The 19,052-nt window shown below is 52.5% G+C and overlaps 1 protein-coding gene across 3 annotated transcripts in view; it reads left to right on the forward strand.

Moving 5' to 3' along the window:
• The window catches only part of SLC35F3 (solute carrier family 35 member F3), a 184,701-nt gene extending 166,168 nt beyond the window's left edge, over positions 1-18,533 (forward strand). For 2 of the 3 annotated variants that reach the window (XM_054819923.1, XM_054819924.1), the window contains 5 exons: positions 7,215-7,434; positions 13,487-13,612; positions 15,277-15,469; positions 17,035-17,124; positions 18,272-18,533. In XM_054819923.1, the coding sequence (XP_054675898.1) occupies positions 7,215-7,434; positions 13,487-13,612; positions 15,277-15,469; positions 17,035-17,124; positions 18,272-18,516 (874 nt within the window). In that variant the 3' untranslated portion in view covers positions 18,517-18,533. The remainder of the gene's footprint in view (positions 1-7,214; positions 7,435-13,486; positions 13,613-15,276; positions 15,470-17,034; positions 17,125-18,271) is intronic. The other variant, XM_054819925.1, reaches the window with a different exon arrangement.
• The last annotated feature ends 519 nt before the right edge of the window (positions 18,534-19,052 follow it).

The raw sequence follows: 19,052 nt of genomic DNA on the forward strand, positions 1-19,052 counted from the left end.
AGTATCTTTCATCCCAGCGCAGCTCCCGTAGTGCCATAGCAGCTACGTGCCATTCCCAAGTGACATTACACATTTCCATCAGGCCACACTAAGTTGTCAGGGAACCCTGTAATAAGCAGCAGGGGACCAAAATCCAGAATCCTCATTTGGGAGGGGGAACCACTGGTACATCCAGCCCAGCCAGTGCCGGTCAGGACTTGTTAACCCCTGCTCGGGGGTGTTACTGTGGGGGGCTTGTGCCACAGCAGCAGCAAGGTGGGTTGACTCATGCCGTGTGGTGCCCACTGCTTTATTTTACACCTACAAGCAGGTTTCTGTCTGTCCCCAGCACTGTCTTCCCATGCAGAGGATGACCTGAAAGCCAGGTAGCCACTTCTGGTCCCAGCTGGCCTTTATGTGCCTTCTGCCACCCATCCCGGTTTGCATCCTGAGGAAGAGGAGAGCAAGCAGGCTGAGCGTGTGCTCCTCCTTCTCACCTGCACCATCCCGTGACCCGACACAGCAGAGATGCCTGCTTCAGCAGCCCCTCAGCAACACCCCACGGCGAGCACGTCCACTGTATAACATAGCTCTGGAAACACTTCCCAACCAGGCTGCAATTCTCTCAGTTCGCATGTAGACCTCCTCCCAGCAGTGTAATCCTGCCTTTTATTTCAGTCATGAGCCTTCAGACTGTCTGTGAACATGGATATGACACATCTGAGTGGGAGCAAGCTTTCCTTTATTGCTGCTGCGGCGATTAAGCGAGTACATTTCCCTTCCAGTATCCTTCCTTTGACATTTCCTTTCCAGTCTTACACAGGCCTTTGCTGTTGCCGTGGCTAATGCCTTGCATTTATTTTTTAAACCAACTGCTGTGATTACAATGGAGCTCTAGCTCATGATGGCAGAATCAAGGAAAATAATGCAGGAAGCTAGTTTAACTCAAAAATATGGCATTACGCCCTGCAACGCCAAAGCTCCTTGCTGTCTGCTGCCGTCTTATCTGGAAACAGCCCGGCAGTTGTAGGAATTTACTCCCCACGTGCAAGATTACACAGAGTTGAGGGGAGATCATCTCGGCAGAGTGACTCTGCAGGATGTCTGCAGGGTGGCTTCCCTACCCAAGAGGAGCCATGATCAGCATGACCCAGGGATGCACGGGGCTAGGGCAGCACGCCTGAGCTTTGCATCAGCATTTCCCTATGGCCTCTCTGGCCGTTGTCCACACCCAAAGTCCCACTGCTCCGTGGGCAAAGCAGGGTGAGCCCAGCAAATGACACTGTATCAGCAAGCGAGCAGCAAGGCAGCTTTCAGGTTGAGGTGGTAGGTGAGATCGGCAGGCACAGGTTTTCTGGCAATGTGTGCAGGAGTTGGTCTGGTCAGTCTTTGATTGTAATTTCTCTTCTAACACAGGGGGTGGGATTTGCACTGGAGGTGCCCGTGTCTGTGCTCCTTGCCTTGGGGTCCCTTTTAGAGCTGAAGGAGAGAAATAGAAGTAGTGTCTCCCTGGGCTCAGTGCCTCCTGAGGTGGGCAGCAAAGGCAGCTCCAGGGACTCCAATCAGAGCCTGGGGTCCCGGCTCAAACATAAAAGGTTGCTTGTACATGCCTAAAGGTCAGTGGGCAGAAGCTCCCCACTAGCACTCTGTGTCCTTGGGACTCAGCGCTCTGCCAGGTTATTGGAGCTACATGTACGCACATTTGTCTCACAAGGAACTACCAGAACATCTTCAGGGCCTCTTCCAGCTGCATGTCTTGGAGGTACATGGAAAATACACACTCTGTAAGTAAATAAAGTTGCTTGCTTTTAACTGTGCCATTATTTTAGATAGGCCAGGAGCTCTCACTCTTGTAGGTGTATGGCTCGGGAGGTCTTTGAAAGCTGCCCAGTGAGTCTAAGGGATGATGGACAGCAGTGCATATTCTGTGTGAGCAGAGAGAGGGAGCCTGCAGAGGACCATGACCAACAGGGGCTGGTTGTGTGCACACTGCAACAGCCCCGCTCAGCTCTGCTAGCTGGGAAACTCGCTCTGAGGGCAAGCGCCAGGAGCACAGGGAAGCGCCTGTTTATAAGATCCCTGCTTGCTTTCTTTGCAAAGCACACCTCTGGCACCTCTGCCCATGTTAGCAAACAGCAGGGATTTAGTCCTGGAGATGAACCAAACAGAAGAGCCTGCAGCCTCCAGGCATCTGGTAACCCTCCCTTTTCACCCCAGATGAGATAGAGCTAGCTGTGCAGCAGGACTGGCTCACCCAAGCCTGAATAAACTGAGGTAGAAATTGTATTTTGTCCTGGAAATGAGAGAGCTTGGCTGCTGGACCTGGCAAGCAAAAGTGGAGGGGGCTGGTGGTCTCCCTGCCAGAGAGGTGTGCTTCCCCAGGAGCTCTTCCATCGCCACTGCACATTGTCCCAACACCATCTCCCCACCAATGTGGAGGCAGCCGGCTTGCTCTGGCGCAAGCAGAGGACTCCCTCTGTGTCCTGCCCTGGGCAGATGGACCTGCAAGAATCTGTTCTGTAGAACCTCAAGGAACCGACCCCAGGTCCCCGTCTGTCCTGTGGCTTTGGGAGACTTGGGGTCAGGCCTTACATGAGGGTCCACAGTGCTGACTTGGGCTCCAAAGGGTGCTGAATGCTTTCATATTGCCCTGCGGGTAGGGTAATTTTTGTGTTTCTTAAAAAGTAACATTTTTGTTAGCAGATGAGATTGTTAAAATATTCATGAGCAGGCTCTCCTGGCACAGTCAGGCATGCCTGAAACGCCACAGGTCACAAACTCTGTTTTTGCCAAAGAGTATCCATAAAACATCAGGATATTCGTTGGGTACAATGTACCCTTGTGGGCAAAACTGAAATTACTGGACAGCAGGAACAACTGTGTCCAAAATGTTTTGTCAAAATATTTAAAGTTGAAGGTTGGTTTTTCTGGAGTGATTTCATCCCCCAACTGTTTTGGGATTACGGTGTAGGTTCCATCACAGTCCTGTCTTGCCTCCTGTAACTATTTATCTACCATTACTCACAACTCTCTTTCATCAAACGCTTCCTGGTACGTCTTCACAAGCTGTGTTATGGCACCAAGGAAAAATCAGTTTCCCCCATAAGCAGTAGCAAACTTGTGGAGACAATTAATTATTGTACAGTATATAGTCATCCTGGCACATGAAACTTACAACATTTCCCCTAATGCTCCTCAGACTTCAGTGAAGATGCCAGGTCCAAGAAAGCCATCTAACCCATCTGCTACCCCCACAAGTAGCCCGTGGTTCAGCAGTGCACCCATTTTGGATGACGGTGCTCAATGTGCACATGGGTCCACATCTGGTAGCACCCTCCATGGCCCCAAGTGTCCCTGAGGAGAAGCTCCCTTACAACCCTGTACTGGATGAGGAAACCTCTGCCATAAGGAGGTCTCCTTTGGAAGCTGGAGCCCGCCTCCAAGAAGCAATTCAGACTTGGTGAAACCAGTCAAAACTGCTAAAAGGAAGCTTTATTGTATAGGCCAGTGAGAGGAGACTCCCAAAGCAGGAAATGCAGCTCAGGGTCCTGATCCGTGCCAGGGCAAGGCTGTCCTTTGGGGCATGGCAGCACTACGCTGGGTGCTTCAGGGATGGGGGTGAGTGCCAGGCTGTGCTATTGTATGGATCCAGTGGTATCTACTAAACAAGTATCAGGCCCACAGTACAGTAAAAGTATGTGTTTCTACTTTATATGAAATAGTGTTACCCAATTCTATATGTGGAGAACAGATTTTTTTGGGAGGAGGAACTTTTTTCTTTTTTAGAATGAATCCCAACCTAAATTCCATTTTAGTCCTTTCATTTGACTATGGCCTTCCTGTCCCTCTCGTACCAATGTTACTTAATATTTAATTTCACTGTGCCTGCATTTTTTGTCTTCAGAGTATTAGACTGCCTGCCTGTGAAACCCTGGCAGTCAAACCCTCCCCGGAGTCTTGGGAAGCAGGGTTAAGCCTCTAGTGAAATTCAGGACTGGGTTTTTCAATGTCTTTCTGCATCTCCGTGCTCTCCCTGCGTCCCCTGTGGCAAGTGGCTGGAAGAGACAGTGCTTTGCAGGGCTGAAGGCCAGATTTGCAGTGGGTATAGCGTTTGTGAAAGGGGAGGGTGGATCCAGGCCACGCGCTGAGCGCAGGCGGCGTCTGTCGGTGCTGTGCGCATCCCTGCACGGTGCTAGCAGGTGGGAAGTCGGGCTGCGGTTTCTGGTGCGGAGGGGTAGCTCTTTTACTGATACTGAGATGCAGCTAAGAGGTTCGGCAGGGAATAGGCTGCTGCCAGCAGATAGTTTTATACAGGACAAGGGACACTGATGTGCTGGCTGTGACACTGAGTGACACGATGCAGAACCAACGGCTCAGATGAAAGTGTCCGCGCGCAGCAGACAAAGCTCAGGGCATTCGCATCCAGAGATGGGCCAAGTTCTGCATAAGAGATGGGCAAGTTCTGTGCAGCCATAACCCCGTACAAGGGACTGGCAGGTGACAAAACCCAACAAACGCAAAAAATCCATTTCCTCTACCCTGCAGCCTTATACCTGCTGCAGCAGAGGGGGAATAGACAGACATAGGGCTAGTGATGGGGGAAATCTGAACAGGATCAGAGCGTGGATTGGTTTCTTTAGGTAACTGCCTGATACAGCCCCATCTTCTGAGAAAGTGGATCAAAATAGCACTTTCACCACACTCCAAGAAAGGAGCCTTACATGCTCAGTCTCAGGAAACAAACAGCTTGAAATTCCAGGCAGCAGTGAAAACCTATTGGGCATTCATTGTCAGAGGAAAATTTAATTTTGCTCAAATTTTGTCACAGTCATTAAAGTACTTTGTCATTAAAGTACTTCAGGGCCTCTGGGGTTTGAAGGTTTGAAAGCAAGCAAAGCTAGCACAGGCCACGGCACCGCCATTGATTGCTGCTACCTGCACCCTTCAGCAGGCTGCAGGCTGCACCCTCTGCCTTGCAGCCCGCTGCATTTCTTTGCTTATTGAATTTCCGTGCAGGCAGCGCAGCCGGCAGGTCCCAGCTCTGCTGCCCAGCAGAAGCGGGTTGCACGCAGGCTTCCCCTCACAGCATCTCCACAGAGGTAACCCCTGCAGCCCCATCCCGGCCCCCCCCCACTGCCTCCCCAGAGCCGTGCCAGCAGGTCCAGGCTGCACCCGTCACCTCCTGTCCCCTTTTCCCACCAGTGCCTCCAGCTCCTGAGGCACTCGTGCTGTCACTCACCCCTCACCTCCTCCGCCTGATCCTTTCCCAGCCTTGCTCCTTCCATCAGGCTCAAGCAGGTGCCCTCAAGCTCCCTGATGCGTTCTCTGTGCCCCTTTGGCTCTCTCCTTGTCAGACAGACACAAATAAAATGCTGTTTTTCCCTTTTTGCTGCACCAGAGCCATACCTGCTCTGGCTGCCTCCCACTTGGGCATTGACAGCACCCCTGGCCCTCGCTGTACCTGTGAGCTCCTGACTCCCCTGCCCTGTGCTGCCGCTCCAGCTGACCTGGCACATCCCTGGCTGCCACCGTGCCGTGCCCTGTTGCACACCCTCACCCCAGCGGGCAGCTGCCAGCCACCTCCTCCCTGCTGCTCCCCGGGGGCTTGAGCCAGGTGCCACCCCTCGGGTGGAAAAACCCCAAATCAGGCTCCCATGAGGCTCCTTCCAAGCCCTGCATAGCAGATCGCGGATGGGCGCTGGGACCCCAGGGCTGCAGGGAGTTTTGCTGCCAGCCCTGGCCCTGGCCTTCAGCATCGCAGTGCCCACAAGTGTGAAAGGAGGCGTGTGACCCCACGCTGTTTCAAGGTGTCCAGCTGCACAGGCACTCATGGCGACAGTGAAATTTCACCTCCTGGCTTCACCACTCCCCTTGGTCTTTCAACACTGTCCCTCCCATGTTTGCAGCCCCCGTGTGTTCGTACCCGGCTGTTGCAGCAGATGCTGTGTATTGGGTGTGCGTGGCAAGGTTTTGGTAGCAGGGGGGATACAGGGGTGGCTTCTGTGAGAACCTGCCAGAAGCTTCCCCCATGTCCAATACAGCCAATGCCAGTCGGCTCCAAGACGTACCCCACACTGGCCAAGGCCAAGCCCATCAGCACCTCTGGGATAACATAGTTAAGAAGGGGGGGAAAAACCTGTGCAACAAAAAGAGCAATTGCAGCTGGAGAAAGGAGTGAGAAGATGCGAGAGGAACAGCTCTGCAGGCACCCAGGTCAGTGAAGAAGGAGGGGGAAGAGGTGCTCCAGGCACCAGAGCAGAGATTTCCCTGCAGCCCATGGAGAAGACCATGGTGAGACAGGCTGTCCCCCCTGCAGCCTATGGAGGATGATGGTGGAGCAGAGATTCCACCTGCAGCCCCTGGAGGACCCCACGCTGGAGCAGGTAGATGCCCGAAGGAGGCTGTAACCCTGTGGGAAGCCCATGCTGGAGCAAGCTCCTGTCAGGACCTGTGGCCCCATGGAGAGAGGCGCCCACGCCAGAGCAGGTTTGCTGGAAGGACTTGTGACCCCGTGGGGGACCCACGCTGGAGCAGTCTGTTCCTGAAGGTCTGCACCCTGTAGAAGGGACCCACGCTGGGGCAGCTGGTGAAGAACTGCAGCCCATGGGAAGGACTCACATTGGAGAAGCTGGTGCAGGACTGTCTCCCATGGGAGGAACCCCACGCTGGAGCAGGGGCAGAGTGTGAGGAGTCCTCCTCCTGAGGATGAAGAAGCGGCAGAGACAACGTGTGATGGACTGACCACAACCCCCATTCCCTGTCCCCCTGTGCTGCTGGAGGGGAGGTAGAGAAATCGGGAGTGAAGTTGAGCCTGGGAAGAAGGGAGAGATAAGGGGAGGTGGTTTAAGATTTACTTTTTATTTCTCATTATCTTACTCTGATTTGATTGGTAATAAATTAAACTAATTTTCCCCAAGTCGAGTCTGTTTTTCCTGTGACAGTAACCGGTGAGTGATGTCTCCCTGTTCTTATCTCAACCCACAAGCCTTTCGTTATATTTTCTGTACCCTGTCCAGCTGAGGAGGGAGGTGATGGAGCGGCTTTGGTGGGCACCCGGCCTCCAGCCAGGGTAAACCCATCACATGCTGAAACTTGTCTTTCTTCTCCTCTTTAAGGTGCGTGCCCCTCCTTCCCAAAAGGAAAAGAAGAGGAGCAAGAAAGAAAAGAAACCTGTATATTTGCTGCAGGCTGTGACTGGCTTGTGTAATAACGCTGCCTTTCTCTCCTTGTTTTAGGGAGTGCTGCCGATTTTTTGGAGACAATGGCTTGACTTTGAAGGTATTTTTTACCAAGGCAGCACCCTTTGGTGTTCTTTGGACACTCACAAACTACCTTTACTTACATGCAATAAAGAAAATAAACACTACGGATGTCTCCGTGTTGTTCTGCTGCAACAAAGCTTTCGTGTTCTTGCTTTCATGGATCGTTCTGAGGGACAGGTTCATGGGAGTGAGGGTAAGTGACTCCTTATCTCTGTCTCCCTTCTTCCCCCTCGCCCTTCTGCCTTTCCTTTTCCCCTTCCCTCCCGCCGGCCGAGTCGAGCAGCACTCCACGCAGACGGCCAAGCAGGTGCAGAAATCCTTGCAGAGTGGGGACGTATCCTTCCCTGCAGCCTGCCCAGGCGCCTACCAGCTCCCGGAGCCCTCGCGTCCCCCAGCCTGGTGTCTTTGTGCATTTTCCTTCAGAAAAGAGGTAATTTGCTCCAGAGCGTGGCACAAGGGGTAGCTGCTATCTCCATGTTGCCGTGGACATGCATCAGCCTTTGCCTGCCCCTTCTGAGTGACAATTCCCTGGCTGCAGCACCAGACCTAGTTGTTTGTAACTGCACGTTCCTACACGCAATGCATTTCTGGTCCCAACCTGTGAATTTAATGGGTCCCTCGCCTTTCTTACACGCAACAGCAGGCTTGCAGCGCGGCGCGGTTATCCTTTGCACCCATGTCAGTCAGCAGCAGCTGCGGAGAGGAGAGCTGGGCTACAGCCAAAGCGCGTTTGTGCATCACTGGTGGAGGACCTGTGTAACGCCTGGCCAGCACCTATGGGTGCGGGGCCAGGCAGTGCGCAGCAGTGGGGCAGTGGGCTCGCTCCCCTGGGTCTGCTCTCCCGGTGGCGCCCCAAAGGTTTGCTTACACCCTTAGTCCTACACCCCATGTGAGCACCTGCTCCACGGGGGGGGGGGGGGCGTATCGGAAACCCCCACAGCTCCCTGCTGACCCTGCTGCGTTCTGGCGGCCCTCAGCACATGGTGTCCTCTGGCGGCAGAGCTGGGCGGGTGGGTAACCCGCTGCCCGGGGCCAAGGAGTAACTGCAAGGAAAAGGCATCAGTGGGTCCCTCCTGCCTCGCTGCACCAGCAGGCACTTACTAATATTAACGGCAAGAATGGTAATAATACTTATTTTCCGCCCATCATTTGAGGAGCTCTCTGCTCACCCACTTGGGCAATGCTTTCAGTGCTCAGAAGAAGCTGTTAGCCCTCACTGCATGGAGCAACCGAGAGTTAACTTTTTGGGAAGCGCGCCTCTCCAGCAGGAGCCCTTGGCCAGCCTTGCCGTGGTGGCAGCCAAGAGGCTGCTCCGGGAATCGTTGCAAAATGTACTTGCCAAAAGCCCAGGCTGGCCAGCTGGCGTCTGTGCTTGCCCACCCACCTGCCCAGGTAGCCGTACTCTGAAAACAAATTAACTGGGTTTTTTGAGTACAGGAGCAAGGGTATCCTGAAATGGTCCTGAAGAAGAGAAGTGTCGCTGTTATCCTAGCTGGATGCGCAGGACATTTTGATAAAGTAAAAAAAAAAAAGCATATTTTTGTGGTCTTCAGCTGTCCTGTGGTGCTGTCAGCTGTAGTGCTGGTGGGACATCAGGAGAGGAGGTGTGTAGAGGGCTGACCACTGCTTTCCTGCACATGCAGCTTACTCCTTGGTCTACACGTGCCGTCTCTCAGCGCTGGGCACGGCTGAGGTCTGGGGAGAAAGCAGCCAACCTGTGCGTGGGGACACGCACACAGGCAGGCACACGCCAGAGCAGAGATGGCTCTTGTGCTCTCCTTGGATGCATGCCTGTGCATGGAGAGCCGCGGTGGTCAGGGGCTTTCCACAGCTTCCTGGCCAGGCTAGGTCTTGTGCCATGGCAGGTGACAGGCACCGGGGGACTAATCCTGCTCTGCATCCCCCGTTCCCTAAGGGGCAGAAGGAGTGGAGGGAGCAGGGAAGCAGACCTGAGTGGTGGTCTTGGCCATGTCCAGCTGTCCGTTGTTTCTTATCAGCACTGCCTTGGGAAAGGCTGACTCGCTCAAAACCCAGCAGCAACAAAGCAGAGACACAGAGCAGGGGCCAGGGTGGTGGGGGACATGGGAGGCTCCTGCCACATGTCCCGGCCCATCACCGTGGCATCTGGCACTGACAAGGGGTAGCAGGTTGGTGGGGGCCACTTCCCGAGAATCCACCTCTATGCCCAAGGAAGAACATGGCCATCTCCCACCCTGGTGACAGGCCAGCAAAGGGTCTGGGCACAGGGGGAAGGGGCTTGCAGGGGGACTGAGCTATTTGCTCTTGGGCCGATGTGGCATCCTGACGTGGCAAAACGTGAGTGAGGAGGTGCTTGTCTCTCGGGACTGGCAGGGCACGGGGCAGCGCAGCAGTCCTGCCGCCCAGCTTCATGTGCCGCCACGGCAGCGCTGGGGATGCTCCTGTCTGTGGAGGGACGTAGTGTGAAGTCTCTTGGAGAAATGCATTTTTCTTCCCTCTTTCCTCCCTTTTCTGTACAGCCCATGTGAAAAGCAACTGGCAGTGAGGGTGGCACTGCCTGGCATGCTGGGGGTAGCCTCAGGATGAACCCCAAAACAAAGCCCTCTTCCTGGGACTGGCAACTGGGAGGAGGGACAGTGCTGGGGTTTCTCCGGGAGCGACCTAGGGACTGCGAGCCAGCACACAGCACAGCCCCAGAGCTCGTGGTCCGTGCTGTGCCAGAGCTGCTGACCCTTTCAGAAGCACCCTTGGAGAGGGTGTTTGGCAGATGAGGCTGAAATGAGGACAGTGCCTTGGCTGTGATGAGCAGGAGCCCTCCCACGCTCCCTCTCCATCCCTGTGGCAGCGCAGCAGGATGGATAGTGCCACAGCAAAGCTTTGACCACACATTTGGGTGTCCCTGTTCACACCCACTGGAGAGGAGGCCAGGCAAGAAAGGCAGCAGCTTAGTGGGTTTAAGCACATGCAAGTATCCTACTTGGCCTTCAGAAGTGCAACTACTAGCTCTACAAGCACTTAAATCACAATTTGGCTGGAATTTAAATGTACACGCTGCAAAATCCTATCCTCACCACTCAGGCGCTTCTAAGTGCCTGCATCTCCTGTAATGAAGTTACACTTCTCCCCCTTTCCCTTCACTGTGCCCAGAGCACAGTGTGTCCAGCTGCGCTGCGAGCTGTCCCGTTGCTTTCAGAGAAGACACACCTGTAGTGAAGCTGTGAGTGCCTGGGGTGTTGCCTCTGCGGTGCTGAGGCATTGGCAAGTAACCGCACGCTGGCAGCCGTGGTGCGGCGCGGTGCAAGCAGCCTGTCACTGCTGCTAACGACGCGCGTGACAGACAGGCTGAAAGGCTTCCAGAGAAAGCATATGTGACACACCTGGCACGTCGACAGGTGAGGCCAAGACTCATCTGACACTTGTGACATGCTTGATAGAAGAGGCAAAGACTTCTGCGCCAGCAAAGCTGTTTGCAGACTGCGTTTATTTGCTTTGCTCTTGGACTTTGGTGTTTCCCGAACAGTAAATAAAACGGCTCAGGATTCAAGAGAACCATCGCTCCTGCATATGTAACGTATAGACAAGCACACCTGCCAGTGGGACTTGGAAATAAATATACTATCAAATCCCAAATCGCAGTCTTCCTTTCCAACCAGGCAGACACCCAGCCTCCCGGGAGGTGCTCTGAAGTCAGCCAGCCCCTGACCTTAAAAGCAAAACGGGATGCTTTTTATTCTGCAGTTCATTAATGCCACCTCCAAGTTTCCACCGCAGCAGAGTCGCAGCCGCCAGCGGAGGCTCGGGCAGGCTGCTCTCACCAACGTGCGTGGAGGTACCGGCTGTTTGCCACAGCCTGACGTGTGGCTGTGGTCTCCCCCGGCTCTCCAGCAAAGCCAGGACAAGCCCCATGCGTCTCAGCCGGGAGACAGCCAAGCCTGGAGCAGATGCTACAGGAGACGCTGCATCTACCACCGCTCCTTTCTCCGTCACCTGGTCTCTAGCACAGGGGATGTTGAAGGACTGGAGTTGCCCTGATCTTTCAGATAAGCCCTAGCCATATATCTTGCAGGTCTGCAAAGAGCTATACGGAGTCAGAGCAAAGGTGCATCTGCCCCAGGAGCCTGACTCCAGCAGCTGCCAGTAGGGGACATCTAGAAAAACTGTCTAAACAGGAAAAGCCTATAATGATATTTCCTCATGAGACTTTCCAGCCTCCAGCAATTTGAGGCTCAAGGACTTCCTGAGATGGAAGCAATGTTCCTACAGTTAATAGTCCTTGCTGGATTTTTTCTTCCATGAGTTTATCCTTGTAAACTTTTCACATCCACAGTGTGCAACAGCAAAGATTTCCTTGGCTGCATTACATGCTGGGTGAAGACAAATCACTTTTTTTTATTGTTCCACACCTGTCCCATGCTAGTCTCATTCAATGACCTTTTTTCTTGTGCCTCTGAAGCCACAGAGTGTCTGGATTTTTATTTGACATGCACCAGCACGCTGAGATGGGAGAACTGCTGGGTGCTGCTGAGCTCCTTCAGTCCTGTCTATCTGAAACAGCCCCACGTTGCTGTAGAGCCATACATTGGGGTTTTCTTCTCCCCTTGCTTTAACAAGTAGCCTGTGCAGGACTGTAGAGCCCAGTTACACCACCACCAAGCTTTGCTTTAGAAATGATGCACCACAGCCATGCATGGAGAGATCTGATGCTGACAAGACTGCAAACCAAGATACCGTATCTGCATCTCTCTAAATTTGCAGCGTGCACACCCAGCCTTTGCAGCTTGCACCGGGCTCCGCTCTGATGAGGTCATAAATCAGCATCTTCAGAACCTGCTGCCCCTCCATAGCCCGCCAAAGCTGCGCTCATTCAGTATCTTGCACAGCAGTACAGCAATTTCCAGACTCAAACCCCTTCTTGTCGAGATGCTATTAACAGCTGTATTGTCCAGGCAGTGTCAGCTTCTGCTGATACGGGCTCTTTTCTACCCTTACGCCACCCTGCCATTCTACAGCAAAACCTTTGGAGAAATTCATCTGTTTCCGTTTGCAAAAATGAGGCATTTTTCTGTTAGGGGGAATTGCAGACATTGGTGTCAGCGGACAGGAGGGATCTGCTTGGTGATAGTGGAAAATTTTATAGGTGTCCCCTGGCACCAGCCTTGGCTCAGCCCCAGGAAAAGGCTGCCAGTGCTGCCGGGATGGGGACCTGCAGCTGGTAAAGGGGTCTCTTCGCCGTAGCTTGCTCATCAGGCGGCAGAAGAGCTCAGCACACAGGCTTTCCCCCTGCATCTTCACAGAAGCCCCAGCATCACTGGTGGTGAATGGGAAAGGTGAGAGGAGGCCATTGCTCCTGAATGTGTAGGCAGCCGCAGCCTGTGGATGGGGCTCAAAACCCCGGTCTGGCCTCAGGAAGGAGGACAGTTGGCTGGCACTGACCCAGCTAAGGGTCAAAATAAACTCATTTATCCCAGCCATCTTAGAAGCATCACCATGACTGTGCAGCCAAAGGGGATGTGGTCCAAGCAGGGTGTCCCTCGCAGCACTGCAGAGCCAGGAATTATGGAGCATGCAGAAAGCCCTTTTCACCTTGGACTTGCCACCTGGGGAGGCTTGAGGCATCTGGCAGGACAGTCCCAGAGAAGCCAGGAGTCTCCTGCTGACCCTGCTGAATCAGGGGCAGCCTGTCCCTTTCCTTCATGAATGCTACCTCTGTTCAGACACCCCCCCTCAGGCATTGCTGTGGGCCTGGCTGGCGACTGAGCCTCCCTCTACTCTCTGAAATGACACGTCTGAACTGGAAAGTAGTTGCATGAGTTTTATTTCCCTATTTATTTCAAAAACCTTTTTCCTCCAAAACCTCCTCAGGACTCAGAGCCTTTCCTGCAAGCACCAGGGAATTATTACTTGTGTACTACAGTCACGCACAGGCTGCAGGGACCGGCTGACGGGGAGGCTCAGTGACAGAGATGAAATCCCCCCTTCAGCTCAGTCCAAGACACAGGGCTCTGCGGTCTGGCCTGCCACGCACCGCCCCGAGGCATCCGCTCCTTCGCAGCTCTGCCTGCAGCTCTGCCTGCAGCTCCTCTGCAGCCAGGGAAGCCGTGAGGGGAGGCACGTGGGCTCCGCAGGTACCGGCCTGGGCTTGCTACTTGTTTTCTACATGAGCAGATGACGCAGAAGTACCGCCTTCTCTTTTAAAGCTGCTCGCATGTTTTTCCGTGTTGGGGGCTGTCCAGTAACACCTGCTTTCTTTCTTTGTCTCCAACCAGATCGTGGCTGCTATATTTGCTATTGCAGGGATAGTTATGATGACGTACGCTGATGGGTTTCACAGCCACTCCGTTATTGGGATAGCCCTGGTGGTGGGCTCTGCCTCAATGTCTGCTCTCTACAAGGTAAGCACATCTGAGTCTTCACCCCCAGACAGATGCCAGTCACCCCCATGACTCACTTTAACTGCTCCTGTCTTACTTGCAAACCTTCATGCAGTTCAGTGCCACGTGCCCTTCTTTGAGGGGCTCTGCCATAAACACACTGACTCTGCAACACCGCGTTCAGGTACTCACTTGCTGTGATGCCTGCCCTCACTTAGGATAAAACCTCCTGCTTCCTGCGGAGAGTCTTCTCCGGTGCCCACAGGAGGACTTACGGATGTCCCACCTTCTTGAAAAATAAGGCTGCTTTTCCATAGGTGCTGCATTTAATCACTCACTCTGGAAGTGCCCTGCAGAGACTTAGCTTCTTTTTCAGGTCACTGTGTTACCTCCCCTTGCCAGTCCTCCTTCAGTGGCATACGTAGCCCACTTTGGGCATAAGGCATTGCTTATCATGGAAATAGTCACGTGCTTCAAATCCAAAGTGCATGCCTATGAACCAAGGTCTCATCTTGACCAGCTGGGTCAGCTGCACTATGCGTAAGATGACATGCAGCCTCCTCTGCTGGGCAGAGAGCCATTTCTCTTAGCCTGAGACACGTATGTGGCACTCAGAGTCACAATCCACAGGGAGGAATAAGCACTTGCAGGGTGCGGTTCACCCACCCTGGCTCGGTCATGTAGGCTGGGATGAGATGTCTCCGTCTGGTGTAATGAATTGCACCATACCAGTCCTCCAACACAAATTGGTCGGGCAAGCCTTAACACAAGCAACCCAGGGAGACTCGCCAAACTGAGAAGCATCTGTCAGTGTCCCCCAGCGCTGTGCTGCAATGCTTTTGGCTCGCTTTTTCAGATCAGCCTGTGTCTTACATAAGGGGGGTCATGAAGCTTCACATAGCTCTTTCCTCTGAAAGAGCATGTTCTTGCAAGACCAGAGACATGGCCCTCCAGACCTGAGCAAACGCTATGGCTCTGGAGTAATCTGCAGGCAGGCAGGGTTAGTCAAGGCGAGAGCCTGGCTCTACCCCCTCTCCCATCGCAGCGCTGCTCCTTGCGGGGACGGGGGGGTCTCAGGGCTGCTCCACCAGCGCCCATGCACGTGGAGGTGATGGTGGCAGGGTGTTAATCTGCAGCGCGCCCCGCACATGAGGACAGACAGAGCTGTGCAGCTTGTTCTGCAATGAATGCCACTCTGCCGCTGCTGCTGCCACTCTGCTCTTGCTTTCCGCAGTCTGGCTTGGTTTCTGTGAATTGTTTGTGCCGAAGGGGCAGGCAGATCCGCAGGCAGACAAGCTGCGCCATGTGCAGCAGAGCCACCTCGACCTGCCCTCCTCCCCCAGACATGGACACTTCACTGTGCCCGTGCCAGCTCCCCACCCTGCCAGGGGCAACACGCCGTCCTCAGGTGGCGAGGGGACGAGTTCCCAGGGAGAAGGCAGTCTGGCACTGCGGGGGTGCGCAAGGACAGGGGTGCTTGCGGGCTCTCCACAGCTTCACGAGCAGCCATCGCAAGTGTCCGGCAAGCATCGCTGCGTAGGTGCCAACTGACACTGCTCGGCACCCAGCCCCTCACCCCCAAGCGCTGGCCATGGGCCGGGATGCCGGGAGCCACTGGAGCCAGGACACCAGCCCTCCAGAGGAGCAGTGCAAGAGAGTTAACCCCATGTGTTTTCCTCCTGTAGGTTTTATTCAAACTTCTTTTAGGCAGTGCTAAATTTGGAGAAGCTGCCTTATTCCTGTCCGTGTTAGCTGTCTTCAACGTCCTCTTCGTTACCTGTATTCCTGTCATCCTTTATTTTACCAAAGTGGAGTACTGGAGCTCTTTCGATGTTATTCCTTGGGGAAACCTCTGCGGATTTTCGATTCTCTTCTTGAGTGAGTAGACGGGGGGCTCTCGCACTGCTCGGAGTGGAGGAGGGTGCCAGAAACTGGCCGCTAGTGGAAGCTGCAGACTTCTGACATACTGGAGCTGCTTTCCCTTCTTCTCAACCTAATTATTAGCTTGAGAAATCATGCAGAGGGCCCATTTCCAGGTGGCAACGTAGACCCCGCTCCTGCTGTTACTACCAAGCCAAAATCTTATGGCCGTCATTAGAAGGTGCTGTGGGACTAAACTGTAAAGCTTGTCCTAACTCCTACTCGTGAACTCTGCTTCACAGAGACAAGTGACACTTGCCCGGGCTGTGACAGGCAGGGCATTACCTTGGGCTCATCAGCATCCCCCAAGTAAGCAGGTTAGACCATGCCAGTCAAGGCCAGCCTCCGGTGCCTCTGCTGACTTCAGTAATAGAGAACTGCTATTCCTAAAGAGCAGGAAACTTTGGAAAATGTAGCATTGCATAGTGCTGATGGGAGTTTGGTAGGCGGCACTCCTCTCTTCTGCTGCCACTGCTGTGCCAGCGCGGGAACCCAGCGTGGGTGGGATGCCACATCCAAACTTTCATGATTCATGGTCATCAGAAATGTGATGCTGTTCCTTGTTAAACTAGCTGTGTTAACTGTGCTGCCACAGTCGGTCCCCAAACTGGATGATGGCATCACATCTCCTAAAATGTTCCTTTCATTTCTACTGGAAATAGCCCTTCCCCATCCCTGTCTTGAGTCCCATCTCCTTCTGCCCTGAACAATCATGATGCTTGGCTCTAGAAGTACCTCCAGTTTACTTATCAGTGGCCTCAGTGGAAGTTTTCTGTAAGTAAATAGCGCAGAATTTGGCAAGCATTCGCTGGGGTGTGCAATGTATAGGTACTACTAGAAAACAGAGCCCCAGCTCCTGACAAGCTCAGTACTGGCAAGGCTCTCTTGAATTTGCTAAAGCTAATCACCGTAAAACAAGGGTGAATTTGGTCCAAAGCAATTACTAATTTGTCATAGGACACTCCATGAACAGTGTATGGCATTACAACTGAGTGATATTATAATCATGCAGTTATAATGCTATTGTAATGCTATTATAATTTCATTGTATGAAATTATATTTAGCAAGTTCCTGTCAGGAAGAGGGTTAGATGTACAGCATCTTCCACCTGCGGCTGGAGGCAGCTTTTCTGCAAGCAAGGTATCCAGACAGAAGCAACCGTTTGGCTGAAATCTCCCAGATGAAGTGTGTTTAGTCTTTCAGCAGGGCAAAGGGGCTTGGCATAGAGAGTGGGAATCACCGCACATTACACGGGGAGACGGGTTGTACCCAAACCTCACCCCGATCCTGCCACTGGGCTCCAGTGGGATATGCAATTCCCTGGGAACAGCAGTGTCTCAGGCAGATGGACATGCAGCAGACAGACGTCTGTCCACAGGCATCTTGCAGGAATAACAACAGAAGTTAATATGCCTTCTAGATGAACAACGTACAGAGAGAGTAATAAAGCATGTGTGTTTCAAGTGACATTCTCTCTGCCTAGTTTCACTGTAGTAAAAGGTGTTTTTCTTTCCTTCTTCAGCATTCAATATTCTACTAAATTTTGGGATTGCTATTACATACCCTACCTTGATTTCTCTTGGAATTGTACTGAGTGTCCCAGTGAATGCAGGTAAGAATTTCTGCCTTTTGCATCTTAATGAATACATTAAATCTATGGCCTTTCAAATGCACAACAGGGATAAAAGCAAACGGCTTTATTAAACATGTTTTACATCTTCTCTCAAAGACTTACAGAGATGACGCTGACTAAAAATGTATACATGATAAATACATATTGTATAATATTACATGAATATTCATAACCTCTAGAATATCTTTTTAATTTACTGTCCGAAGCAGCCAGCATATTGAAAAACAAACTAGATTTGAAGTCATCTGTCTCTGAGCTGGTACAAAAACTCATGGATAAAGTAGAAATCAATTCTTAACGATTTCTTCAAGGCAGGCTTAACACTAAATTGAAACAAAATTGCTTACAGTTTAGAGCAAATATGTATTAATAATTCTGCTTCCTTGATAAATAATATTGCAGGTGTTTTTCAAGAGCACTGGACAAGTCCATTTTGGGCATGGCCTGGTACATTGTCAGTTTTCTGGTATTTAGCAAAAGCCAAGAGGCTGCAGAGCCCAAGAGGGCTGGGCAGGGGAGCGCAGGGGCAAACCTGGCCCAAACCAGAGCCACCTCTCCCAAACCAGACTCCTAAAACCCAGCGTGCTAAACTAGCGCCAGGTGGCAGCTCCCAGCTTTGTGCTGGCTGCACGCATGCAGAACTGGGGACCTGCCGGCCACCCCGGCAGCCTTTGGTACCAAACGGTGTGACCCCGCTGGAGTGCGTGCCCAGCTCAGCGTCTGCAGGGTTTCTTATCCAGCAGGGCAGTCGGGCTGAGAAGAAAATTCACTCGAAAAGGCTTCTGTGCCGGGGAAGGGAAATGCCCCTTTCCCTGCATACCCGGACCTCAGCGGGAGTTCCTCCTGTGCTGTCGGCAAGCAAAGGGCGACGATGCTGCTGCGGGCAACTGCAGCTCCAGGCATCATCCCCTTTTGCGCCCTGAGCCCACAGGCCAGCTCTGCCTGCTCTGACAGGGGCCGTACCCTGCTGTGGGCGGAACCAGTAGTCCCCCTGCCACCATCCCCTCCATGGCCGTGTTCTCCTACCCCAGCCAGCCTTCGGAGCTGGGGAGGCGCGGGGGAGGGAAGGGGATACTGCCCTAATGCTTTGTCCCACCTAATAACACCCATTCAATATCCCACACAGTTGTTGATCACTACACGAGTGAAATTGTCTTCAACAGTGTCCGAGTAATCGCCATCATCATTATTGGCCTGGGCTTCCTCCTGTTACTCTTGCCAGAGGAATGGGACGTCTGGGTAATAAAGCTTCTCACGCGTCTCAAAGTCCGGAAGAAGGAAGAAATCCCCGAAGGGAATGGAGACGTTGCTTCAGGACTGCCTAACAAGAGCCGGAGAACTCGCCCCTCCATGTCATCCTTTGCTCATTAAATGCTCTTTTTACCAAACTTTGTGGTTAACCTTATATATGATGATGCAAAGGTCTTTTCTTGGGAAGAAGCACACCTGTCCAACATGGTGTACATACCTGTACAGTTTTGATATGATCACCATCTAAGGCATCAAGTCTTGGCATGTCCAGTTTGCTTGTACTTTTTTCACATCAGACCTTTCACTTAAGTAGTACACTGAAAAAAAAAAAACCTGCAAACCAAGAACCTCTCTTCTCTTTTTAAATGAATGTAATATATAGTCAAAATATATTTACATAGGTTATTTTAAAGAATGATTTTCATGAAAAGCAGGGCAGACATTTTGAACATTAGGTACCGAATGATGCATTGCACACTGTGATTTAAAAGAAACAAATGCTATGCTACATCACACATTTATTTTTGACCAGAGCTGTACTCCGAAAGTTTTCAAGGAACCAAAAGGAAATCTTTTCAGGGATGGGAAAATGGGGGTAAGAGTGGAAGGAAGGAGGTTTGGAAATCACTCTATGTAGATGAGCGCACGTTGCGCTG

The sequence above is a fragment of the Grus americana genome, chromosome 3 (genome assembly GCF_028858705.1).
Source record: "Grus americana isolate bGruAme1 chromosome 3, bGruAme1.mat, whole genome shotgun sequence".
Taxonomy (NCBI): domain Eukaryota; kingdom Metazoa; phylum Chordata; class Aves; order Gruiformes; family Gruidae; genus Grus; species Grus americana.